The 25,404-nt window shown below is 42.2% G+C and overlaps 1 protein-coding gene across 2 annotated transcripts in view; it reads right to left on the bottom strand.

Annotated features, from left to right (window-relative positions):
• Nucleotides 1-25,404, bottom strand: part of PRKAR2A (protein kinase cAMP-dependent type II regulatory subunit alpha) — a 97,137-nt gene that overhangs the window by 11,771 nt on the left and 59,962 nt on the right. For both annotated transcript variants that reach the window (XM_039477599.2, XM_074403894.1), the window contains exons 5-8: nt 18,659-18,765; nt 10,859-11,012; nt 8,397-8,498; nt 8,149-8,223 (exon numbers count right to left, since the gene is read on the bottom strand). In XM_039477599.2, coding sequence (XP_039333533.1) covers nt 8,149-8,223; nt 8,397-8,498; nt 10,859-11,012; nt 18,659-18,765 — 438 coding nt within the window. The remainder of the gene's footprint in view (nt 1-8,148; nt 8,224-8,396; nt 8,499-10,858; nt 11,013-18,658; nt 18,766-25,404) is intronic.

The following is a 25,404-nucleotide window of genomic DNA, read 5'->3' as shown; positions in this document are numbered from 1 at the left end:
GGGAGAGGTATTTCACCAAGAAGAGGGTGGCAAGTGGTAGGAAAGATCTGCAAGTGACAGGTGGTGAAGGATAGTGCTTGGGCCCTTTTTGTTTAGATAGGTGTGTAACATCCACCATTTAAAGTGCTCACATTTCAAGGCTATATAGCTTGATGACTTTTTACATATGTATAAAACCTATATAACCACCTCCTAGATCAAAATAGAAAACATATCCACTCTCCAAAAGACCCCTTCTAGAGTTCAGTCAAAACCACCACATTCCCACCCATGAGATAACTATAACTAATTTCTGTCCTTGTAGGTTTTGGCCATTCCTTAAGTTCATATAAATGGAATCATCTCTTTTGCATCTGGCTTCTTTCAGTCCATATTGTTAGATCACACTTTGAAAGTGTCTGGCTAGGCAAGGAATTAGCCTGGTAGCTAGAGTAGAAACAAAGTGAAGAAAGGAGTGTACGTGTGTTATGAAGACTGCAGAGGACGGGTGTAGTGGTTCACACCTGTAATCCCAGCACTGATGGGGGCGGACTGCTTGATGCCAGAAGTTTGACACCAGCCAGGGCAACATGGTGAAACTCCATCTCTACTAAACACAAAAAAGGACAGGTATGGTAGCTCACACCTGTAATCCCAGCGCTGTGGGAGGCCGAGGTGGGCAGATCACCTGAGGTCAGGATTTTGGGACCAGCCTGACCAACATGGTGAAACCCATCTCTACTAAAAGCAGAAAAATTAGCAGGATATGATGGCAGGTGCTTGTAATCCCAGCTACTTGGGAGGCTGAGGCAGAAGAATCGCTTGAACCCGGGAGGCAGAGGTAGCAGTGAGCCTAGATCATGCCATTGTCCTCCAGCCTGGGCGACAAGAATGAAACTCTGTCTCAAAAATAAATAAATATGTATATATGTGTATATACACATATATATGAATATGTGTATATATGTGTATATACATATATATACACACAAAAAAATTAGCCAGGGGTGATGGGTATACGCCTGTGATCCTAGCTACTTGGGAAGCTAAGGCACAAGAACTGCTTGAACCTGGGAGGTGGAGGTTGCAGTGATCCGAGATTGCCCACTGCACTCCAGCCTGGGCAAAACAGTGAGACTCTGTCTTTAAAAAAAAAAAAGGCCAGGAACAGTGGCTCATGCCTATAATCCTAGCACTTTGGTAGGCCAAGGTAGGCAGATTGCCTGACCTCAGCTTGGGCAACATGGTGAAACCCCATCTCTACTAAAAATACAAAACATCAGCCAGGCGTGGTAGTGCACGCCTGTAATCCCGACTACTCAGGAGGCTGAGGCATGAGAATTGCTTGAACCTGGGAGGTGGAGGCTGCAGTGGGCCAAGATTGTGTCACTGCACTCCAGCCTGTATGACAAAGCAAGACTGTCTCAAAAAAAAAAAAAAAAAAGAGAGAGATAAAAAAAAAGAAGACGGCAGAGACTAGGGTATACAGGATAAGAATGAGTTAGGGCATGAGAAGAACGAACAGGGGAGCTCATATAGAATAGAAATTGCTAATGTTGCTGTGTGCTCACTACCAGCAGGCACTGTAGTGAGCATTTTATGCGTAGCATTTCATTTTTTTAACCAAAGAAGTCTAAGAAAGTAGGTACTATTACTATCCAATTTTGTGGACTAGTTTCCTCAGAAGCCTGGAGGACAAATAACCTTTCCCTAGGAGGTAGGGTGAATAGCTGGTAGATTCAGGGTTGAGAGGAGATGGGAAAGATGTCATCTAGAATACAGGAGAAACAAAAAGCCTTGGTTCATCGCTTCCTCTGGACCAAAGGAAGGATAGTGAAAGGACCTTGGTCCAGTAAATTTTACTGATTTGCTAATACTTTACCAGAATGGATTATTTTAATGCAAAACAATGCAAGGTGATAAAATTTAAAATAGAACCATGTTCTGATTATCTTAACCATCAGTTGAAAACAGTTGATCTTTGTGGCATCTAAAGGATGAACTGTTTTACATTTCTGACCTCATGAAACAGCCTGGTTAGGCTGAAACAGGCTAAATGTGTGGGCCAAGACGCACATTTCCTGTTTCCACGCTGTCCGGTGGTGGCTACTCTGGGTACACTGGCTGTTCAGCCTTTGTAGGACTGCTTCCATTTTGCAGGGTAGAATGAGATGACTACCCAGTTGGAATAAAGAGCTCACTAGAAAAGCATCCTGTTTTTTTTTTTTGAGACGGAGTTTTGCTCTTGTCGCCCAGGCTGGAATGCAATGGTGCAATCTCAGCTCACCGCAACCTCTGCCTCCTGGGTTCAAGCGATTTCCCTGCATCAGCCTTCCAAGTAGCTGGGATTACAGGCATGTACCACCACACCCAGCCAATTTTGTATTTTTAGTAGAGACAGGGTTTCACCATGTTGGTTAGGCTGGTCTCAAACTCCCGACCTCAGGTGATCCACCTACTTCAGCCTCCCAAAGTGCTGGGATTACAGGCATGAGCCACCCTGCCCAGCAGAGTATCCTGTTTTTCAAGTTCACTAATAGACTCTGTGTACACATCTCAAAGAAAGAACATTTAATTCTACATTCAAAAGTAAAGAATCAGACTGTACTGCATTTTAGGTCTTTGTAAACATGTCATCAAGTTCTTTTTCACAACAGAGAATATAAGATCAACATTCCACCGTAAGAATGACTGAAGCCCTAATTTTCAGGATATGGGAATCTTTTTGATTTAATGCAATGGTACTTTAATAGTGAAAACATAAAACATGATTTTGTAAAATTAAAGCCAACTTCTGTCCACATTACTCTGAGAATAAGCAAAATATTCTATCAATTACAAAAATTACTTGTGAAAATTATGCAAGTCATTAAAAAACAAAAATGTAGGCCGGGCACAGTGGCTCACGCCTGTAATCCCAGCACTTTGGGAGGCTGAGGAGGGCAGATCACCTGAGGTCAGGAGTTCGAGACCAGCCAAGCCAATAGGGCAAAACCCTGTTCTCTACTAAAAATAAGAAATTAGCTGGGTACAGTGGTGTATGCCTATAGTTCCAGTTACTCAGGAGGCTGAGGCAGGGGAATCACCTGAACCAGGGAGGTGGAGGTTACAGTGGAGCTGAGATCCTGCCACTGCACTCCAGCCTAGGCAACAAGAGCGAAACTCTGTCTCAAAAACCAAACCAAAGCACGCAAATATAGTCAGGTATGGTGGCACAAGCCTGTAATCCCAGCTAAACTGGGGGGTGAGGTGGGAGGATCACTTGAGGCCAGGAGTTCAAGACCAGCCTGGGCAATATAGTGAGACCCTGTCTCTACAAAAAAATTAAAAATTAGCTAGGCACAGTGTCTCACGCCTGTAATCCAGCACTTTCAGAGGCCCAGGCAGGCGGATCACAAGGTCAGGAGCTCAAGACCAGCCTGGCCAATATGGTGAAACACTGTCTCTACTAAAATACAAAAATTAGCTAGACATGGTGGAGGGCACCTGGAGTCCCAGCTACTTGGGAGGCTGAGGCAGGGGAATCACTTGAACCAAGGAGGTGGAGGCTGCAGTGAGCCATGATCACACCACTGCCCTCCAGCCTGGGTGACAGAGCAAGACTGTCTCAAAAACAGAAAAAAAATTAGCTGGGTGTAGAGGCACAACTTGGAAGGTTGAGGGAGCAGTATTGCTTGAGCCCAGAAGTTTAAGGCTGCAATGAGCTATGATTGCATACTGTACTGAAGACTGGAAGCGAGACCTTGCTTCTAAAAAACAAAAACAATAAAATAACTCAAAATGGATCACAGACCTACAGGTAAGAGCTAAAACTCTGAATGTCTAGAGCTGTACTGCTCAATACATTAGTCATTAGTCAAATGTGGCACTTGAAATGTTTGTTGCTAGTATAAACTTAGATGTGCTATAGATGTAAAACATACATTAGATTATGAAGACTTAGTATTAAAAAATGTAAAATATCTCATTAATAAAGTTTTATAGCACTTAGATGCTGAAACAGTATTTTAGGTATACCGGGTTAAATAAAATATATTAAAATTAAGTTCACCAGTTCAAATGTCTACTGAAAGTTTTTACTTTTTTATTTTTGTTTTTTGAGACAAAGTCTTGCTCTGTCCCCCAGGTTAGAATGCAGTGGTGCGATCTGGGCTTACTGCAACCTCTGCCTCCAAGGTTCAAATGATTCTTGTGCTTCAACCTTCTGAGTAGCTGGGATTACAGGTGTGGGTTAGCACACCCAGCTAGTCTTTTTTGTATTTTTTTTTTCAGTAGAGACGAGGTTTTGGCATGTTGGCCACGCGGGTCTTGAACTCCTGGCCTCAAGTGATTCTCCTAGCTCAGTCTCCCAGAGTGCTAGGTTTACAGGTGTGAGCCACCCTGCGTGACCAAAAAATTTTTAAATTACATATGTTGCTCACATGTTATTTCTATTGAACAGTGCTGGTCTTAGAAGTAAACCTGGGAGAAAATATTATTGATTTTGCAAAGATTTCCTAAAATACGGCAACAAAAGTACAAACTACAAAGAAGAAAAGATGATAAACTGGACTTGTCAAAATTAAAAAATATTTTCTCTTCAAAACATACCATTAAGAACATGAAAGCCAGGCACAGTGGTACACACCTACAATCCCAGCACTTTGGGAGGACAAGGCAGCCAGATGGCTTGAGCTCAGGAGTTCAAGACCAGGCTGGGCAACACAGTGAGGCCCTGACCATATATATATATATTTAAAAGCCTGTCAATACTAGGTGTTGGTGAGAATGCAGAGCAACTGGAATTTTCACACATGGCTGGTGGGAATACAAAACAGTACAACCATTGTAAGAAACAGTTTGGATGTTTGTTATGAAGTTAACATATAATTTAGCAATTTCACTCTCAAGTATTTACTAAAGAGACCAGCCTGCCTAACATGGTAAAATTTGCACTTAAAAAAAAAAAATCCAACAACAAAAAATTAGCTGGGCACGGTGGCACATGGCTCTGGTCCCAGCTACTTGGTAGGCTGAGGCACAAGAATTGCTTGAACTCAGGAAGTGGAGGTTACAGTGAGCCAAGATCACGCCACTGCACTTCATCCTGGGTGACAGAGCGAGACACTGTCTCAAAAACAAAAAAGTATTTACTGAAGAGTATAAAAACATATGTCCACACAAAGGACAGGTATGGTGCCTCATCCCTGTAATCCCAGCACTTTGGGAGGCTGAGATGGGTGGATCACTTGATGTCAGAAGTTCAAGACCAGCCTGGCAAACATGGTAAAACCCTGTCTCTACTAAAAATACAAAAATTAGCCAGGCATGGTGGTGTGAGCCTGTAGTCCTAGCTATTCAGGAGGCTGAGGCATGAGAATTGCTTGAACCTGGGAGGCAGAGGTTGCAGTGAGCTGAGATTATGCCACTGCACTCCAGCCTAGGCGACAGAGTAAGAATCTGTCTCATTAAAAAGAAAAAAAAAATCGATTATCAGTAAAAAGAAAAAGAAAAAAAAAAACAGGAGGCTGAGGCAGGAGAGTAGCTTGAACCTGGGAGGTGGAGGTTGTGGTGAGCTCAGATCACATCATTGCACTCCAGCTTGAGCAACAAGAGCAAAACTCTGTCTCAAAAAAAAAAAAAAATTACATTTGTACAATGAACTATTACTTAGCAATAAAAAGGAATGATCTACTGATACATATAACATGGATAAATCTCAAAAATATTATGCTAAGAGAAAGAAGTAGACACAAAAACTATGTATTACATGATTTCATTTATATTAAATTGTAGAAAAGGAATTTCTACAGTGATAGAAAACATCAATGGTTTCTAGGAATGTGAGTGTAGAGGAGTGCAGTGACTCCAAATACAAACAAGGAACTGTATGGGGTGATAGAAATACCACACTGGGGATGGCTACAGAACTCTTCCAATTTGTACAGTTAAACTTAGTAATTTTACTGTATATAAAATACACTGTAACAAAGCTGACCAAAACAAATGAAGCAACACAAAATGTAGTTTCTGATTTAGCAGGTCTGGTGTTGGGGCATAAGAATTTGTATTCCTAACAATTTTAACATTCTCAGATGATGCTGATTGCTGCTGCTGGTCCCAGGACCTCACTTTGAGAAACCTTGGTCTAGTGAGAGACATTGACAAAAGGGGCCTAAAATAAGATGGGTATCATCTTAATTAATGTCCATTCTGTACCACTACCTACCTATCCTGAAGACAGTACTCTATCTTCAAGAGCACAGATAATCAAGAAAACACTATGACTTCTTACATCTCCTGACACACTTCTTGAAAATCCTGTATGAGACAGACCTAGAACCTTTAGGATAAATTGGAGGTCCTTTGAATATTAAACGCCTTAGGTTCAGAAGCAAATGTGGCCAGCTAACACCTCCCATTTCTAAAACTCGGCCCTGCATTTCCATACCAGGATACCTGCTCTGAAACACAGCTCACATTACTGGCCTTTGCTCATATTGTTTTCTTGCTCTGAAGGACCATTTCCTGTTCCCAAACACTGAAATTGCGTTGTTTTTTTTTTTTCTTTTTTTTTTGAGATGGAGTTTCACTCTTGTTGCCCAGCCTGAAGTGCAATGGTGCGATCTCAGCTCACTGCAACCTCCGCCTCCTGGGTTTAAGTGAGTCTTCTGCCTCAGCATCTCGAGTAGCTGGGATTACAGGCATGCACTACCACACCTGGCTAATTTTCTACTTTTAGTAGAGATGGGAGTTTCTCCATGTTGGTCAAGCTGTTCTCGAACTCCTAACCTCAGGTGATCTACCTGTCTTGGCTTCCCAAAGTGCTGGGATTACAGGTGTGAGCCACTGTGCCCAGCTGTATTTGTTTTTTAAGGCCATCTTAAATGGCATTTCCTCAATGAAACCGTATGTATTACTTCCTTTTCTATGTTCTCACTGTTATTCGTGCACTCCATCATTATAGTGTTTATCTGGTCCTACCTATCTTAATAAATGCTTATGGAATATACCAATTTCTAATTAACAGTAAGGGCTCCTAGAAAACAAATACATTTGGAGAAGTGACTCAGAGTAGACATCATGTTTTTGTTAGTCCTTTATCTCTTACAGGGGAACTCTCTTCTCCCCTTTTATGGTAGGTCTGATTAGTCCTTGTGGTTCTAGTGAGACCAACTCCACCCACAGGACCCAGGCCTGACCAATATGAGTCATTCCTCCTTCTAGTCTCAATACTGGGTTCTAGGATAAGCATATCACCCAACCTAAACCAACCATATATCTTCTCAGTGCTCTTGAGCCAGAAACAGGCAGATTAGCTTATACCTGGAAAAGTTCAATACCATTTATGTTAAATTAAAAATACAAACAAGTGGACAAAGAAAATTAATACACAGTACTCATTACAATGATTTAGCCCACTGTTTAGTAATCCCTACTATATCCAAAAATAACATGAGAAAAAGGCACAAAGGAAATAACCAGACATATTACAAATTTGATTAATCACTGAACATTGTGAACTCTGATTTGTGTTAGATTAGCCAAAAGGATGCCTTTGCATCAAATATTGAAAGTTAGAGGACACAACTCTTTAACCTTCCCCAAGTTTTAACAGCAACAGATGAAGCTTACTTAGGGTCAAAAGAAAATGACATCCAAAGAACAAACACTAGAAGCCAAGGAAAGATGAATAGAAGCAAGAGATCTGCATGTATCAGTAAGACAGACATCAATAGGCTTCAGAGGATTATTATGTAGTCCTCTGAAGTATGATCTATTACCTGATAATAAGAGCTCCCAACAGTGGGAGAATATGGAAGTTTCTCTTGTTTTGTTTTGTTCTTTTGAGATGGAGTCTCACTCTGTCGCCTAAGCTGGAGTGTGGTGGTGCGACCTCAGCTCACTGCAACCTCCGTCTCTGGGGTTCAAGCGATTCTCCTGCCTCAGCTTCCCAAGTAGCTAGGATTACAGGCATGCACCACCACACCTGGCTAATTTTTGTATTTTTAGTAGAGACAGAGTTTCGCCATGTTGGCCAGGCTGGTCTTGAACTTCTGCCTCAGCCTCCCAAACTGTTGGGATTAAGACATGAGCCACTGCATCCAGCAAGAAGTTTTTGAGATAAATGAGGTACTAGTTCTTTAGGGGTGACTTCTAGGAAAGGAGCTGTGTAAAGCCCTCACTCACCTGAGTGATTATGCGTTCTCCATCCTTATAGATCTTCTCTCCTATTACATCCACAATCTTCATTCGTTCTGACAACTGAAACAACAGACAAATTCACAAATAAAAGGAAAAGACCTTAAGTGAAAGTCACAATAGCTATGCAACACAGAAATGGGTTTAGAATAGTATGATTTGAAAACCTAACAACAGAATAGTTTTAAAAGCTTTTCCTAATCCCCATGAACAGATTCTCATTCAAGCCACTTTACCTCCAGTGATTTAAGGAGGGGCACAGACTCAATAAATGATTCAAACATCTTCCTCTTCTTTGCATTATTTTTCACTATGATTCTTCTAAAAGTCACCCGGTCCTACAAGAAAGAATACGAAAATTCTAGTAAATGCCTGTAAATGAGAACATCTATGGCTTAATTAACTAGCCCAAGCAAATATTAGAGGAATATGTAAGCTACTGTGTTAATTAAGTGTTTAATGATACTTCAATCTTCAGTCATCACTGGAAGAAAAAGACCTTATAGCCTGAGCCTGCCAGATGCCCACATGCTGTTGCTTGCTGTCTAGCACTCAATAGGTGCCACCTATGGGTCATAAATAAAACACAAAACAGAAAACGCCTAAACGTTTTGTGAGTTCACTGTCACTGTTCAATGTCAAAAAAAACACCTCTAGTGAGCTAAGATCATGCTACTGGACTCCAGCATGGGTGATGGAGTGAGACCCCATTTCAAAAAAAAAAAAAAAAAAAGACACCTCACCAAAAGAGAGAATAAAACAATTATTTAATCCTTAAAATCCAGAATTAATTAATTAATTAATTAATTAAATTTTTGAGACAGAGTCTCGCTCTGTCGCCGGGCTGGAGTGCAGTGGTGGGATCTCAGCTCACTGCAATCTCTGCCTCCCGGGTTCAAGCAATTCTCCTACCTCAGCCTCCCGGGTAGCTGGAACTATAGGTACACGCCACCACGCCCAGCTATTTTTTTTTTGTATTTTTAGTAGAGATAGGGTTTCACCATGTTAGCCAGGATGGTCTCAATCTCTTGACCTCATGATCTGCCTCCCTTGGCCTCCCAAAGTGCTGGGATTACAGGCATGAGTTACCACACCCAGCTGGTTCTAACCCTTTCTATGCATGCTTTTAACACTTCCCAGAACTCTCTTTTCATGTGGTACAAGGCCAGTTCCTATGGCTGTGGAGAATTTTTTTTTTTTTTTTTTTTTGAGACGGAGTTTCGCTCTTGTTACCCAGGCTGGAGTGCAATGGCGCGATCTCGGCTCACCGCAACCTCCGCCTCCTGGGTTCAGGCAATTCTCCTGCCTCAGCCTCCTGAGTAGCTGGGATTATAGGCACGCGCCACCATGCCCAGCTAATTTTTTGTATTTTTAGTAGAGACGGGGTTTCACCATGTTGACCAGGTTGGTCTCGATCTCTTGACCTTGTGATCCACCCACTTCGGCCTCCTGGCTGTGGAGAATATTAAAGAAAAGCACCAGACATCCACACAGCCTCTGAGGAGCATCCAATCAAGCAGGGAAGAAATTCCCATAGGCAGTAAGTGCTCAAAGGCAAGCACTCAGAGGCAAGAACTTAGCCCTGAAGTTCAAAAGAGAAAGAGTGCTACTCTCTCCTGTGACTGCAGGAAGTTCCCAAGAAAGCTTCTATTGACTTTTAATAAAGCAAGAGAGAGCAGAAGCAGTGACTAAGTATAGGGACCATAATGGCAGCTGCCCACTATAAAAGCAGGAATGTAGGATCTAATTTGAGAAACTCATGACAACACCAAGTCCTGCCAACTTTGGCCTCAGAAGGCATTTCCAAGGCCTTTGGAGGCCCAAGTAAGAAGTCAGGCTGAGCCGGGCGCGGTGGCTCAAGCCTGTAATCCCAGCACTTTGGGAGGCCGAGGCAGGTGGATCACGAGGTCAAGAGATCGAGACCATCCTGGTCAACATGGTGAAACCCCGTCTCTACTAAAAATACAAAAAATTAGCTGGGCATGGTGGCACGTGCCTGTAATCCTAGCTACTCAGGAGGCTGAGGCAGGAGAATTGCCTGAACCCGGGAGGCGGAGGTTGCGGTGAGCCGAGATCGCGCCATTGCACTCCAGCCTGGGTAACAAGAGTGAAACTCCGTCTCAAAACAAAAACAAAAACAAGAAGTCAGGCTGGAGAGGAGCTTCTGGGAGTTACTTTCCTAGAGGTGGTAACGAAGCTTTGGAAAAGCCTAGGCTTGCAAAGCAAATGAACAAACAGGAGAAAAGTAGAGGCCAAAAGGACATCTTGATAGGTCACTGACTTCACTTAAGAAAGTAAGGAAAGGGGGCCGGACGCGGTGGCTCAAGCCTGTAATCCCAGCACTTTGGGAGGCCGAGGTGGGTGGATCACGAGGTCAAGAGATCGAGACCATCCTGGTCAACATGGTGAAACCCCCGTCTCTACTAAAAATACTAAAAATTAGCTGGGCATGGCGGCGCGTGCCTGTAATCCCAGCTACTCAGGAGGCTGAGGCAGGAGAATTGCCTGAACCCGGGAGGCGGAGGTTGCAGTGAGCCAAGATCGCGCCATTGCACTCCAGCCTGGGTAACAAGAGCAAAACTCCGTCTCAAAAAAAAAAAAAAAAAAAAGATATAGTGTAAATCAAGAGCCTAAGGACAGAGACCCAGAAGGGCAATTAATACTGTGCCTTACAAGGGGAAAAATGTCTCTCACTTACCAGTCCCCAAAGGGAGCCTTCTGAGGTAGCAACAATGGTAGCAGCTCTTGGGGTGTTGTACATGAGTGCTAGTTCTCCAAAACTGCCATGGTTGTCATATTGACCAACAGAGCGGGTTTGATTATCTTTTGTTACTAAAATGTCGTAAGTTCCCCTAGAAGAATGACAAAAAATTATTTCATTAGTTACTTCTGATAATAAATGTAAAAACTGGCAGGTACATATAATATAAAATGTTGTTTTAAGAGATTTCCAATGGAACTTTGCTAGTATTTAAAAATACAACATATTTTTTTATTTTGACTTTAGTGTCCATAACCTTGCTAAACTCACTTATTAATTCTAGTAGCCTTTTTTTGTGGCATTCTTGGAATATTCTACACAGAGATAATGTCACCTGAAACAAAGACAGATTTAATACTTCCTTTCCAATCTATATGCCCCTTTCTTTCTTTTTTCCCCCAACTTTAACTTAAAAAAATTTTTTTTTTTTTTGAGACAGGGTCTTGTTCTGACACCTAGGCTGGAGTGCAGTGGCACAATCATGGCTCACTGCAGCCTCCACCTCCTGGCCCCAAGCAATCCTCTCACCTGAGCATCCTGAGTAGTTATGATCACAGAGGTGTGCCACCACATCTAACTTTATTTTTATTTTTGTAGAGATGGGGATGGTCTCACTATGTTGCCCAAACTGGTCTGGAACTCCTGGGCTCAAGCAATGCTCCTCTCTCAGCCTCTCAAAGTACTGGGATTAAAGGTGTAAGCCACCATGCTCAACCTAAATTTTTTTAAGTTAATACATATATTTTACATATTTATGGGGTACATGTGAGTGTCTGTTCCATGCACAGAATGGGTAATGATTAAGCCAGGGTATTTGGGTTATCCATCACCTTGGATATATGTCATTTCTATGTGTCGCTATCATTTCATGTCCTCTCTTCTATTAATAGTTACTTTGAAATATGCAAAATACTGCCACCAAGTATAGTCACCTTATCATGCTATAAAACATTAGAACTTTCCAGGTGAAGTGGCTCACACCTGTAATCTCTGTACTTCAGGAAGCTGAACTGAGAGAACTACTTGAGCCCAGGAGTTTGAGATACACCTGGCCAACATATAGAGACTTGTCTCCACAAAAAGGAAAATTAAAGGTAAGAAAGACACATTAAAACATATTTCTGCCGGGCGCGGTGGCTCAAGCCTGTAATCTCAGCACTTTGGGAGGCCGAGGCGGGTGGATCACGAGGTCAAGAGATCGAGACCATCCCAGTCAACATGGTGAAACCCCGTCTCTACTAAAAATACAAAAAATTAGCTGGGCATGGTGGCACATGCCTGTAATCCCAGCTACTCAGGAGGCTGAGGCAGGAGAATTGCCTGAATCCAGGAGGCGGAGGATGCGGTGAGCCGAGATCGCGCCATTGCACTCCAGCCTGGGTAACAAGAGCGAAACTCCGTCTCAAAAAAAAAAAAAAAAAAAAAAAAACCGTATTTCTTCTAACTGTGTGTTTGTAGCCATTAGCCAACTTCTCTTCATTCACCCACCACCCTTCTCAATTTCTGGTATAAATCACTATTCTCTAGGTCTATCATATCAGTGTTTTTAGCACTCACATGTGAGAACATGTGGTATTTGTCTTCCTGTGCCTAGCTTATTTAACCTAATGTAGCAACCTCCATGTTGCTACAAATGACATGACTTCCTTCTTTTTTATGGTCAAATAGTACTTCATTGTGAATCTATGCCACATTTTCTTCCTTCCTTCCTTTATTCCTTGCCTCCCTCCCTCCCCCTCTTCCTTACTGAATTGACTATAACCTCCAGTACAATATTAAGTGAAAGTGGTGAAAGCAAACATCCTTGCCTTATTCTGCGTTGTAAGGAAAAACAATCTTTCACCATGCTGTAGGTTTTTAAAAAATGCTTCTAGTCTGGTTGGGGAAAGTTATTTTTGTTGCTAATTTGCTGAGCATTTTCATCACAAAAAGATGTTGAGTTTTGTCAAATATTTTGCTGTAGGTATTGAAATAAGTGCATGGGTTTTCTTTCATAGTCTGTACAAAATTAGGATATAACTGATTAAAATAAAGAAAGCAAATGATACAATCATTTAACTATTGATTGGCAATAATTGCTAAAAAAAAAAAAAAAATTCAGAACTGGCAAGCATTTGCAGAAATAGGAACTCTCAACATACCACTGAAGGAAACATAAACTTTTCAAAGTTTCTGGAAGATAATTAAACATATAGCAAATACCTTAAAAAGACCCTTTGATACAGCAATTCCATTTCTAGTCATCCCAAAAGAGATAATCAAAGACACTATAAAAGATTTAATTGCAGGGATTTCACCAGGTAATATTTATAATAGTAAAAACTATAAGTAATTTAATCTGCTAATAATAGGAGATGGGTCAAATACATGTTTCCATCCATATTATGGATTCACTAAAAGTAATCACAGAATACGGCTGGGTGCGGTGGCTCATGGCTGTAATCCCAGCACTTTGGGAGGCAAAGCGGGCAGGTAACCTGAGATCAGGAGTTCAAGACCAACCTGGAGAACATGGTGAAACCCTGTTTCTACTAAAAATACAAAAATTAGCTGGGCGTGGTGGCACCCGCCTGTAATCCCAGCTACTTGGGAGGCTAAGACAGGAAAATCACTTGAACCTGGGAGGCGGAGGTTGCAGTGAGCCAAGCTCGAGCCACTGTACTCTAGCCTGGGTGGCAGAGTGAGACTCTGTCTCAAACAAAAAAAAAAAAATATTGATAATAAGGACAAAATAATACTGTAATTCTATAACATGCTTAAAATAGACTTAAAAAATTAAATCACACAACGTATGATTTAATGTAAAAAAAATTATGTAAAGATCTTTAACTCCATTAGTTGACTCCATTTTTGATGTTTGATTATTGACAGCTTTCAAACTCTTTTCTCTTCTGCCCCATATCTGGGCAAGCTGATAAGGAAGCCTGGGCGCTCCCTCCTTTGGTGCTGATGGGGAGTTCAACCAACACAAATGCCAGCCCATGTGTAAGAGTACCCTCACCTAACCCTACCTTCTAACCATCATAAAATCCCAGGCCAATCATACCTTGCCTGCTATCTGAAGTCATTTTTGGATCTGTCTGGGAGCCTCCGACGCTCTCTCTAAAAAGGTTCAACATGTAAGTAATAAACCTTTCCATACCCTTTTAGTGTATATGTAATGTCATCAGTCTTGATATCTCAGCCACTTTTTGGGTGAGGTGTCCAATCTCAACAGTAAAGCATAGAAGTATAAAGTGGTAATTAGATTATGCCTAAATTAATTTTATCCTGTTCTTATTTTTTTATATTCTAAATTTCTTACAAAGAACTTCCATCTGTCTAAAAAATCACTACACATCACGTATTAAAAGAAAAGCAGAGAATGTGCCACTAACCTTGCTCTCAGGGAGCTTACTACTCAGAAGGAAAGCTGACCTGTACTAGGCCTTTATAGACAAGGCAAAAGTAATAAGGTCATTAATAGGAAACATGGAATTCAGTGTTTCTAGTGTTTACTCCAGGGGACACTAGCATTTAACTTTGGGAGTGACAAGAACTCATTTCAGGCAGCAACACTGCAGAGGAATTCTCTTGACTTCTCATTCAGGTCCTCCTCTAAGTAATGAGGCATATTTTTATCACTGTTGTTACCACCACATTATGTAGTAATTATCTATTTCAAGGTCTGTCTCTCCAACTTGACCACTGAAGTTTTTGAGGCCAGAACTGTACCTTTTTTTTTTTTTTTTTTTTTTGAGATGGAGTTTCGCTCGTCACCCAGGCTGTAGTGCAATGGCGCGATCTCGACTCACCACAACTTCCGCCTCCTGGGTTCAGGCAATTCTCCTGCCTCAGCCTCCTGAGTAGCTGGGATTACAGGCACGCGCCACCATGCCCAGCTAATTTTTTTTGTATTTTTAGTGGAGACGGGGTTTCACCATGTTGACCAGGTTGGTCTCGATCTCTCGACCTTGTGATCCACCCGCCTGGGCCTCCCAAAGTGCTGGGATTACAGGCTTGAGCCACCGCACCCGGCCCAGAACTGTACCTTTTTACTTGAATGATAATCTTTCTTCTTTTTCTTTCCTTTTTTTTTTTTTTTTTTTTTTTTTAAGACAGAGTCTCACTCTGCCGCCCAGGCTGGAGGGCAGTGGCTTGATTTCAGCTCACTGCAACCGCCACCTCCCAGGTTCAAGCAATTCTCCTGCCTCAGCCTCCCAAGGAGCTGGGACTACAGGTGCAAGCCACCACACCCAGCTAATTGTTGTATTTTTTAGTAGAGATGGGATTTCACCATATTGGACAGGCTGGGCTCGAACTCCTGACCTTGTGATCTGCCTGCCTTGGCCTCCCAAAGTGCTGGGATTACCGACATGAGCCACTGTAGTCAGCCCTTTCCTATTTGTTAATCACCACATTCTTTTTTCTTTCTTTCTTTCTTTTTTTTTTTTTTGAGACAGAGTTTCGCTCTTGTTACCTAGGCTGGAGTGCAATGGCGCGATCTCGGCTCACTGCAACCTCCGCCTCCTGGGTTCAGGCAATTCTCCTGCCTCAGCCTCCTGAGTAGCTGGGATTACAGGCACGTGCCACCATGCCCCGCTAATTTTTTGTATTTTTAGTAGAGACGGGGTTTCACCATGTTGACCAGGATGGTCTTGATCTCTTGACCTCATGATCCACCCACCTCGGCCTCCCAAAGTGCTGGGATTACAGGCTTGAGCCACCGCGCCCGGCATCTTTTTTCTTTTATTCTGAGACAGGGTCTCACTTTGTCCCCCAGGCTAGAGTGCAGTGTCACAATCACTGCCCACTGCAGACTCAACCTCTTGGGTTCAAGTGATCCTCCCACCTCAGCCTTCCAATTAGCTGGAACTATAGGCATGCACCACCATGCCCAGCTAATTTCTTTTTCCCTTCCCTCCATTCCCCCCACCTTTTTGGGGGGAAAAAAAAAAGACACCATTTTATTTATTTATTTTTATTTTCTATAGACATGGGGTTTCATCATGTTGGTCAGGCTAGTCTCGAACTCATGACCTCATGATCCGCCTGCCTCGGCCTCCCAAAGTGCTGGGACTACAGGCATGAGCCACTTGCGTCCAACACCCATCTAATTTTTTAAAAAATGTTTTGTTTTTGCTTTTCTTTCTTTTTTTTTTTTTTTTGAGACAGAGTTTTGCTCTTGGTGCCCAGGCTAGAGTGCAAAGGTGTGATATTGGCTCACTGCAACCTCCACCCTCTGTGTTGAAGCGATTCTTCTGCCTCAGCTTCCCAAGAAGCCTGGCTAATTTTTTTGTATTTTTAGTAGAAACTGGGTTTTGCCACCATGCCTGGCTAATTTTTTGTATTTTTAGTAGAGATAGGGATTTTGCCATGTTGGCCAGACTGGTCTCAAACTCCTGATCTCAAGTGTTCCACCCACCTCAACTTCCTAAAGTGCTGGGTTTACAGGCGTGAGACACCATGCCTGGCCTAAAATAATGTTTTGTAGAGATGTGGTCTCATTATGTTGCCCAGGCTGCTTTTAAACTCCTGGGCTCAGGCAATCCTCCCACCTTGGCCTCCCCAAGTGCTGGGATTACAGGTGTAAACTGCCCTGCCCGGTTCTTATTCACATTCACTACTTTCACTGTACAAAGAATAACCTCTTCTGTTTACATATGAAATAAATCATTCCCTCTGTAAAAAAGCATTTCAGTCCTTAAGTTGCGGGCATGTACAGGCAGAGGCATATTTCCCAAACCATAAATGCTCAATGGGACCTCTGTCTTGGTGCAGGAGTACAAAGCCGTGCAAAGGGGAAAGGTGGCTGCTGGAGGTGGTAATATGATTTTATTACATTATAAGTATAGACCAAGCATGGTGGCCTGTAATCCCAGCACTTTGGGAGGCCAAGGAAGGTGGATCACCTGAGGTTAGAAGTTCAAGACCACCCTGGCCAACATGGCAAAACCCCGTATTTGCTAAAAATATAAGAACTAGCCAGGCATCGTGGCATGCACCTGTAATCCCAGCTACTCAGGAGGCTGAGGGAGAAGAATAGCTTGAACCCATGAGGCAGAGGTTGCAGTGAGCCAAGATTGCACCACTGCACTCCAGCATGTGCAACAGAGCAAGACTCTAAAAAAAAAAATAGTAATAATCAGTCTGGCCAACATGGTTAAAACCCATCTCTACTAAAATACAAAAATTAGCTGGGTGTGGTGGCAGGTGCCTGTAATCCCATTTACTCAGGAGGCAGTGGCAGAAGAATCCCTTGAACCTGGGAGGTGGAGGATGCAGTGAGCTGGGATTGCACCACTACACTCTAGCCTGGGCAACAGAGGAAGATTCTGTCTTAAAAAAACAAAAAAAAATTGGTTCAAAAAAAAAAAAACCCCAAACAAATATTATATTTATAATTTTATTTACAAACTATACTGGGCCAGATGCAGTGGCTCACATCTGTAATCTCAGGACTTTGGGAGGCTGAGGCAGGTGGATCACGAGATAAAAAGATCAAGACCATCCTGACCAACATGGTAAAACCCTGTCTCTACTAAAAATACAAAAATTAGCTGGGCATGGAGGAACACACCGGTAGTCCCAGCTACTTGGGAAGCCAAGGCAGGAAAATCGCTTGAACCCGGGAGGTAGAGGTTGCAGTGAGCTGAGATCAGGCCACTGTACTCCAGCCTGGTGACACAGAGCAAGACTCTGTCTCAAAAAAACAAAACTATTGGCATTAGCATAAAAGATGAAGACAAAAGTCTTTTCTCTGGGAAGATATTATTTATGTCATCTTTACTCTAATTAAAACATTTCCTTTAATTGGAATAATTTGTCACAGGTAGCCAGAATCCAAAGGTTACTCAAAGAGGGAGAGTATTTTCTGTTCAAGAACCTGAATAAGAAAAGGCTCAAGAGGAAAGGCAGTACAGCCACTTAGATGGCGATAAAAAGAATCTCAAAAATGAGAATAATTAGAAAAATTTGAATAAGGTCCATAATTAGATGTAGTATTATATAAACGTTAACTTGTGATTTTTATAATTGTTCTACACTTAAGTAAGAGAATATCCTGCCTCGTGGGTTCAAGTGATTCTCCTACCTCAGCATCCCAGGTAGCTGGGACCATAGGCATACAACACCACGCCTGGCTAAATTCTTTTTCTTTTTTGCATTTTTAGTAGAGATGGGGTTTCACCACGTTGGCCAGGCTGGTTTTGAACTACTGACTTTAAGTGATCTGCCTGCCTCAGCGTCCCAAAATGCTAGGATTACAGGTGTTAGCCACTGCACCCAGCTTTGACAATAATAAAGCAAAGGTAGTAGAACACTAACCTGGGAAACCTGTATTTATGATAATTTTTTTTTTCAAGTCTCCCAAGTAGCTGGGATTACAGGTGTGTGCCACCACACCCGGCTAATTTTTATATTTTTAGTAGATACAGGGTTTCATCATATTGGCCAGGCTGGTCGCAAACTCTTGATCTCAGGCGATCCACAAGTGTTGAGATTACAGGTGTGAGCCACCATACCTGGCCTAAAGGAAACTTTCTACTCTAGATGACGGCTCTTTAAATAAGAGTTGTGCTGAGGACTCAGGACAGCATTGGTAGAGAGGGACAAGCTGTGGACTCTCACAGGCTTTGGGAAGCTTGTTCACCTGGCCCTAAGCCTCTCTGGGCTGAATACAGACTAGGATAAAGCATTTGCCCTGAATCACGAATCCAGTTAAGTGTGGCCACACAATTGCAAAGCTCCATCTCCTACCGTTCTATGACATAAAAGTTGTCTCCATCATCTCCTTGGTCAATGACATGCTCATCAGCTTTGACTATCCTTTCAAACATGGCATCAAGAACTTGAGAAAGCTGTTCCTGCAGGGTATGCACAGAAGAAAAAATAGCTTTTACATCTGCTGAAAAAAAGCAGTGACCATAATTATCTCAATTTGTGACTATATAACAGAAGTCCCCACATTCAAGCAGAAACCTAAAGGCTGTCTGAAACAAATGCTTTCTTGGGACCATTCAGCTTTTTACCTCCATGTACTTTAGCAGAGAGAAAACTGGCAAGTTTTCGGAGGCAGTATTGTTTTGAATAAGCTTTCCACAATTTACGCAGAAATATTATTTAAATCATGGTCCATGTTTTCCCAGCCACATCCACATGACTGTCACCTGCCTGATGGCTGCACTATGCCATGTGTAAAGCCATGTGCTGCCACACCTTCCTACAGGTGTTGACCTTAACAGGATCATCAGATCTAAAGGGCTGTTAATGGCCTTAGAGGTTATCTTTTGGAACAGCACAATTGCCTTTGACTAGCCAAACACGTCACTTAAACTCGTTGTGCTTCAGTATCTTTTTTTTCTTTTTTCTCTTTCGCCTAGGCTGGAGTGCAGTGGTGCAATCTCAGCTCACTGCAACCTCTCCCTCCTGGGTTCAAGTGATTCTCCTGCCTCAGCCTCTCAAATAGCTGGGACTACAGGCCTGCGCCACCACACTTGGCTAATTTTTATATTTTTAGTAGAGGAGACAGGGTTTCGCCATGTTGGCCAGGCTGGTCTCAAACTCCTGAACTCAGGTGATCCACCCACCTCAGCCTCCCAAAGTGCTAGGATTACAGGCCTGAGCCACCACGCCCAGCAAACTTCAGTTTCTTCGTATGTAAAAAGGGTGTAACAAAGATTCTACCTCATCGATTTTTATAACCCAAAGAGAAAAACCTAAGGGAAGTATTTATGAAACAACAGATACTCAACAAATGAGATCTATTTTAAGACAGCTAATATTGCTTCATTTACATACAACACACGCAATTACTTACTTACTAATATTGCCTGCCATAACCAGACATCAACTATATGGATAAGTATAATGAAAAGAAAACAATATTATTAAATTCTAACAAAACAATGGTCTCAGCCTGGGGCCAGCATCCCTGTCAGACAGGGAGATAAGTGATTATTAGGGGTTCACTAAAGAATACCAGATTCAATTTTAAAAAGACTTTCTCTTTGAAGGAATGTAGACTGAACACCTGGAAAGAGAATAATTTTATAACTGCATAATTCCAAGTGATTTTATGTTTTATCAGAGTGACTGTGCTACCAAGATAATTGAGTATCACCAAAAAGTATATTTAGTTCCATGTGTGTTGAATACTGTATAAGCTGACAAATACTAAAAAGGATGGCTTACAACTGACATACTACGCACATTCACTGGAATGTGAGCCCAGTGTTGCCAGAAATCTATTTATATTCTGGCGATAAATTTAATTTTCATGTACAATACAGACCAAACACAGACATCTGTACCTAGCCTGCGGGTTGCCTGCTGGAAGCCTCTTGTTCTGAGTAACTTTTCTTCTTCTAGTCTGGACTCTTCAAACACATGTGTCATGAGATACAGAATAAGATAGGTGGAAGGGGAGCATTTCTAGATTAGAGGAGACTAAAATAACAACATGACAACCAAATGAAATACAGTAAGTCCTCACTTAATGTGGTTGATAGGTTCTTGAAAAATGTGAATTTAAGCAAAACAATGTCCTCAAATATAACAGTTATGTTACAACAATGATGAGGGGAAAAAAGATTTCATTATAGGTTGCTTTGCTTAAAGTTGCAGTTTCCAAGACTACCAACAATGTTAACGTGAGTACTTATTGTATGTGATTCAGGATGCGAGGTGAGGACTTACTATATGTGATTTAGGATTGAAAAGCAAAACCAAAAGCTATACAGAACTTTACTGGGAAACTGAGGAAATCGGAGTATGGACTGTTGTTAGGTGATTTTATATTATACCAATGTTAAATTTCCTGGATTTATTAAATGGCATTGTATTAACACAGGAAAATATTCTTTTTTAATTTTTTTTTGAGACAGAATCTCACTTTGTCACCCAGGCTGAAGTGCAGTGGCGCGATCTCGGTCCACTGCAACCTCTGCCTCAGGTGATGTTCACCTGGCCCTAAGACAGGTTCAAGTGATTCTCCTGCTTCAGCCTCCCGAATAGCTGGCACTTCAGGTGCGTGCCACCACATCCAGCTAATTTCTTTTTTTTTTTTTTTTTTTTTTTGAGACGGAGTTTCGCTCTTGTTACCCAGGCTGGAGAGCAATGGCACGATCTCGGCTCACCGCAACCTCCGCCTCCTGGGTTCAGGCAATTCTCCTGCCTCAGCCTCCTGAGTAGCTGGGATTACAGGCACGTGCAACCATGCCCAGCTAATTTTTTGTATTTTTAGTAGAGACAGGTTTTCACCATGTTGACCAGGATGGTCTCGATCTCTCGACCTCGTGATCCACCCGCCTCGGCCTCCCAAAGTGCTGGGATTACAGGCTTGAGCTACCGCGCCCGGCATCCAGCTAATTTCTATATTTTTATTAGAGATAGGGTTTCGCCATGATGGCCAAGCTGGTCACGAACTCCTGACCTCAAGTAATCTGCCCACCTCGGCTTCTCAAAGTGCTGGGATTACAGGCATGAGCCACTGCGCCAGGCCAGAAAATATTCCTGTTCCTGGAAAATACATCCTAAATATTTAGTAGTGAAGAATCATGATGTCATAAATGATTCGGAACAAAAAAAACCATTTTATATATACTCCCCTTTTCTTTCTCTCTTTACATAAACTTACACACAAGAGAAAAAGCAAATGTGGTAAAATGCTAAAATGTTTACAACTGGCCAGTCTAGGTAAAGGGTGTCTGGGTATTCATGGTATTATTCTTGTGAATTTTCTGTAAATTTGAAATTTAAAAATAGAAATTTGGAAAATAAATTTTAAATTTGAAACAAATACACTAATCAGAATGGCTAAAACTAAAAATGCTGACAATATAAAATGTTAGCAAGGATGTGGAGCAACATGAAATCTCACATGTTGTTGACAGGAATGCAAAGTGGTAAAACTACTTTGAAAAATATCTGGCAGATTTTTTTTTTTTTTTTTTTTTTTTTTTAGACAGAGTCTCACTCTCTCACCCAGGCTGGAGTACAATGGTATGATCTCGACCCACTGCAACTTCCACCTACTGAGTTCAAGTGATTCTCCTGCCTCAGCCTCCTGAATAGCTGGGATCACAGGTGTGCGCCACCATGCACAGCTAATTTTTGTATTTTTAGTAGAGAGGGGGTTTCACCATGTTGGCCAGGCTGGTCTTGAACTCCTGACCTCAAGTGATCCACTCGCCTTGGTTTCCCAAAGTGCTGGGATTTACAAGCATGAGCCATTGAACCCAGCTGATCTGGCAGATTTGTTTACAAAGTCAAACAGATACCTATCTTATGACTCAGCAATTTTCCTCTCAAGTATTTTACTCAAGATAACTTGGGGGAAAGGTTCACAAAAAGATTTATACAAAATGTTGACAGTGTTATTCATAATAGCTAAAAATGAGAAACAGACCAAGTATTCATTAACAGAAGAATGGATAAATTGGTATTTTTGAACAACGAAATACTACTCAGCAATAAAAAGGAATGAACCAACATTGCTGGCAATAAGACATGCTGATATCATGAGGCCTTTGATATGATGCTTTCAGATAGACACAAAATAATTTCTGTGGTAGTCTGGCCAAAAATATAACCATATTCCAAAATCATGAGGAAACATCAAACTCAAATGGAGAGACATTCTATAGAATTACTCTTCAGAGTGTCAAGATTATGAAAGACAAGGAAAGACTGAAAACTGCCACAGATTGTAGGAGATTAAGAACAAATAACAACTAAATGTAACATGAGATTCTGGACTGGATCCTCTATCGGAAAAAAGACATTATTGAGAGAAGTAATTTTTTTTTTTTTTTTTTTTAGGATGGAATTTCACTCTTGTTGCCCAGGCTGGAGTGCAATAGCATGGTCTCAGTTCATTGAAAACTCTGCCTCCTGGGTTCAAGTGATTCTCCTGCTTCAGCCTCTTAAGTAGCTGGGATTACAGGCACCTGCCACCATGCTCAGCTAACTGTTGTATTTTTAGTAGAGACGGAGTTTCACCATGTTGGCCAGGCTGGTCTCAAATTCCTGACCTCAGATGATCCACCTTCCTCAGCCTCCCAAAGTGCTGGGATTACAGGCATGAGCCACACTGTGCCCAGCCAAATTACAACTTTTCAACAATAAAATGGTATTCTCCAACACTAAGAAAACTGAATATTAGATTGACATAGAAACTTCCCTTATAACAACTCTAATGGTATAAAATTTACAAGAGGTTTTATTAACCCCTTTGACTGATGCATTTAAGCTCGTATCTGACCAGCCAGATTCCCAGGGAGGGCTGTGGAAATGTCTTCAGCAGCCTTTTTTGTAGGAGCTGGGTAATGGAGGAAATGTAATCACAGCCTTCCTGTCTCTGCACTTTCTGAGACTCCTCAATAGGCCTAGCACCTCAGCCATTCGTGTGGTTTTAAATTTTTTTAATTTTTAATTTTTAACTTTTTTGAGATAGAATCTCCTCTGTCACCAAGGCTGGAGTGCAGTGGTGCAACCTCACCTCATTGCAACCTCCACCTCCCCAGTTCAAGTGATTCTTCTGCCTCAGCCTCCCAAGTAGCTGGAACTACAGGCACATGCCACCACACCTGCCTAATTTTTGTATTTTTAGTAGAGATGGAGTTTCACCATGTTGACCAGACTGGTTTTGAACTCCCGACCTCAAGTGATTCGTCTGCCTCAGCTTCCCAAAGGGCTGGGATTATAGGCATGAGCCACTGTGCCTGGCCTCCAGTGTGGCCTTCGAAGTAGAGAAAAATAGAGAAGAAACAAAGTAGAAAAGAAACAGGAAATCTTAAGATTCTCTATTACTATGAACTAAATAATTATGTCACCCCAAAATTCCATGTTAAAACCTGACACCCAATGTGATGGTATCAGATGGTAAGGCCTTTGTCAGTGATTAGGTCATATATGGGACTAGTGCCCCTATAAAAGAGACCCTGAGAGCTCTCTCCCTCCTTCTACCATGTGAAAACACAGAGATGGCTATCTCTGAACCAAGAAGTGGGCTCTTGATCAGACACCAAATCTGATGGCACCTTGAGCCTGATTTCCCAGACTCCAGAACTGTGAGAAATTTCCACTGTTTATAAGCCACCCAGTTTACAGTATTTTGTTATAGCAGCCCAAATGTACTAGGACAGCTATCAGGATGTAGCCCTCGTTCTTTATTTCTACCACCAAGAGAGGGAGGACAGGCCCAGGTCATAGATCCCATGCTAAGCCCTGCAGAAACACACCATTCTCAAGAAGCACTTATCACACACTGTGGTAAGCCAGTGGGGTAACTATTATTAATGAAGGGAACTACATACCAGCATCTTCAGAAAAATCAATCTCTTTGGATTGATTTTTGTTGAAAATACAACAATCTCTAGGACAAATTCAGACCCTAAGCCAGGGTCATGCAAATCTGAGCATTTCCTTGCAACATGACCAAACTACATGGTCTTCAAATGATCAGTACTGTCTTGGAGAAAGTGCCAAAGCGGCTCAGAAAAATACAGGAGTCCTCCCCTTATCCATGGGGAGTATGTTCCAAGGGGATATGTGGATGTCTGAAACCACAGATAGTGTTGAACCCTACTGCTGTCAACTGGAACACATTTCTTTTTTTTTTTGAGATGGAGTTTTGCTCTTGTTACCCAGGCTGCAGTGCAATGGTGCGATCTCGGCTCACCACAACCTCCGTCTCCTGGGTTCAAGCCATTCTCCTGCCTCAGCCTCCCGAGTAGCTGGGACTACAGGCGTGCGCCACCACGCCCAGCTAACTTTTGTTTTTTTAGTAGAGACGGGGTTTCACCATGTTGACCAGGATGGTCTCGATCTCTTGACCTCGTGATCCACCCGTCTCGGCCTCCCAAAGTGCTGGGATTATAGGCGTGAGCCACTGCGCCCGGCCTAAAAGTGCTAATCTCTCTCTCTCTCTCTCTTTTTTTTTTTTTTTCCCAGACAGTTTCGCTCTTGTTACCCAGGCTGGAGTGCAATGGCGCAATCTTGGTTCACCGCAACCTCCACCTCCTGGGTTCAGGCAATTCTCCTGCCTCAGCCTCCTGAGTAGCTGGGATTACAGGCACGCACCACCACGCCCAGCTAATGTTTTTGTATTTTTAGTAGAGACGGAGTTTCACCACGTTGACCAGGATGGTCTCAATCTCTTGACCTCGTGATCCACCTGCCTCGGCCTCCCAAAGTGCTGGGATTACAGGCTTGAGCCACTGCACCCGGCCTACACATTTCTATTCATATAACAAATGTAATGCCTTTCCATCTTAACCAAGTACTTACCACGCACTGTGGCTGTAACTTGTGCAGTTTGAGGTGTGACAGCAAAACTAGCATAAATTTCTTTTTCCTCCTCACAGTTTCACAAATAAAAAGATTCTTATTCTTCTTTCTTTTCTTTTCTTTTTTTTTTTTTTGAGACAGAGTCTCGCTCTGTCACCTAGGCTGGAGTGCAATGGTATAATCTCAGCTCACTGCAACCTCTGCTTCCTGGATTC

This window comes from Saimiri boliviensis, chromosome 8, assembly GCF_048565385.1.
Source record: "Saimiri boliviensis isolate mSaiBol1 chromosome 8, mSaiBol1.pri, whole genome shotgun sequence".
Classification (NCBI taxonomy): Eukaryota; Metazoa; Chordata; class Mammalia; order Primates; family Cebidae; genus Saimiri; species Saimiri boliviensis.
This window is presented reverse-complemented; position numbering and strand designations above follow the sequence as displayed.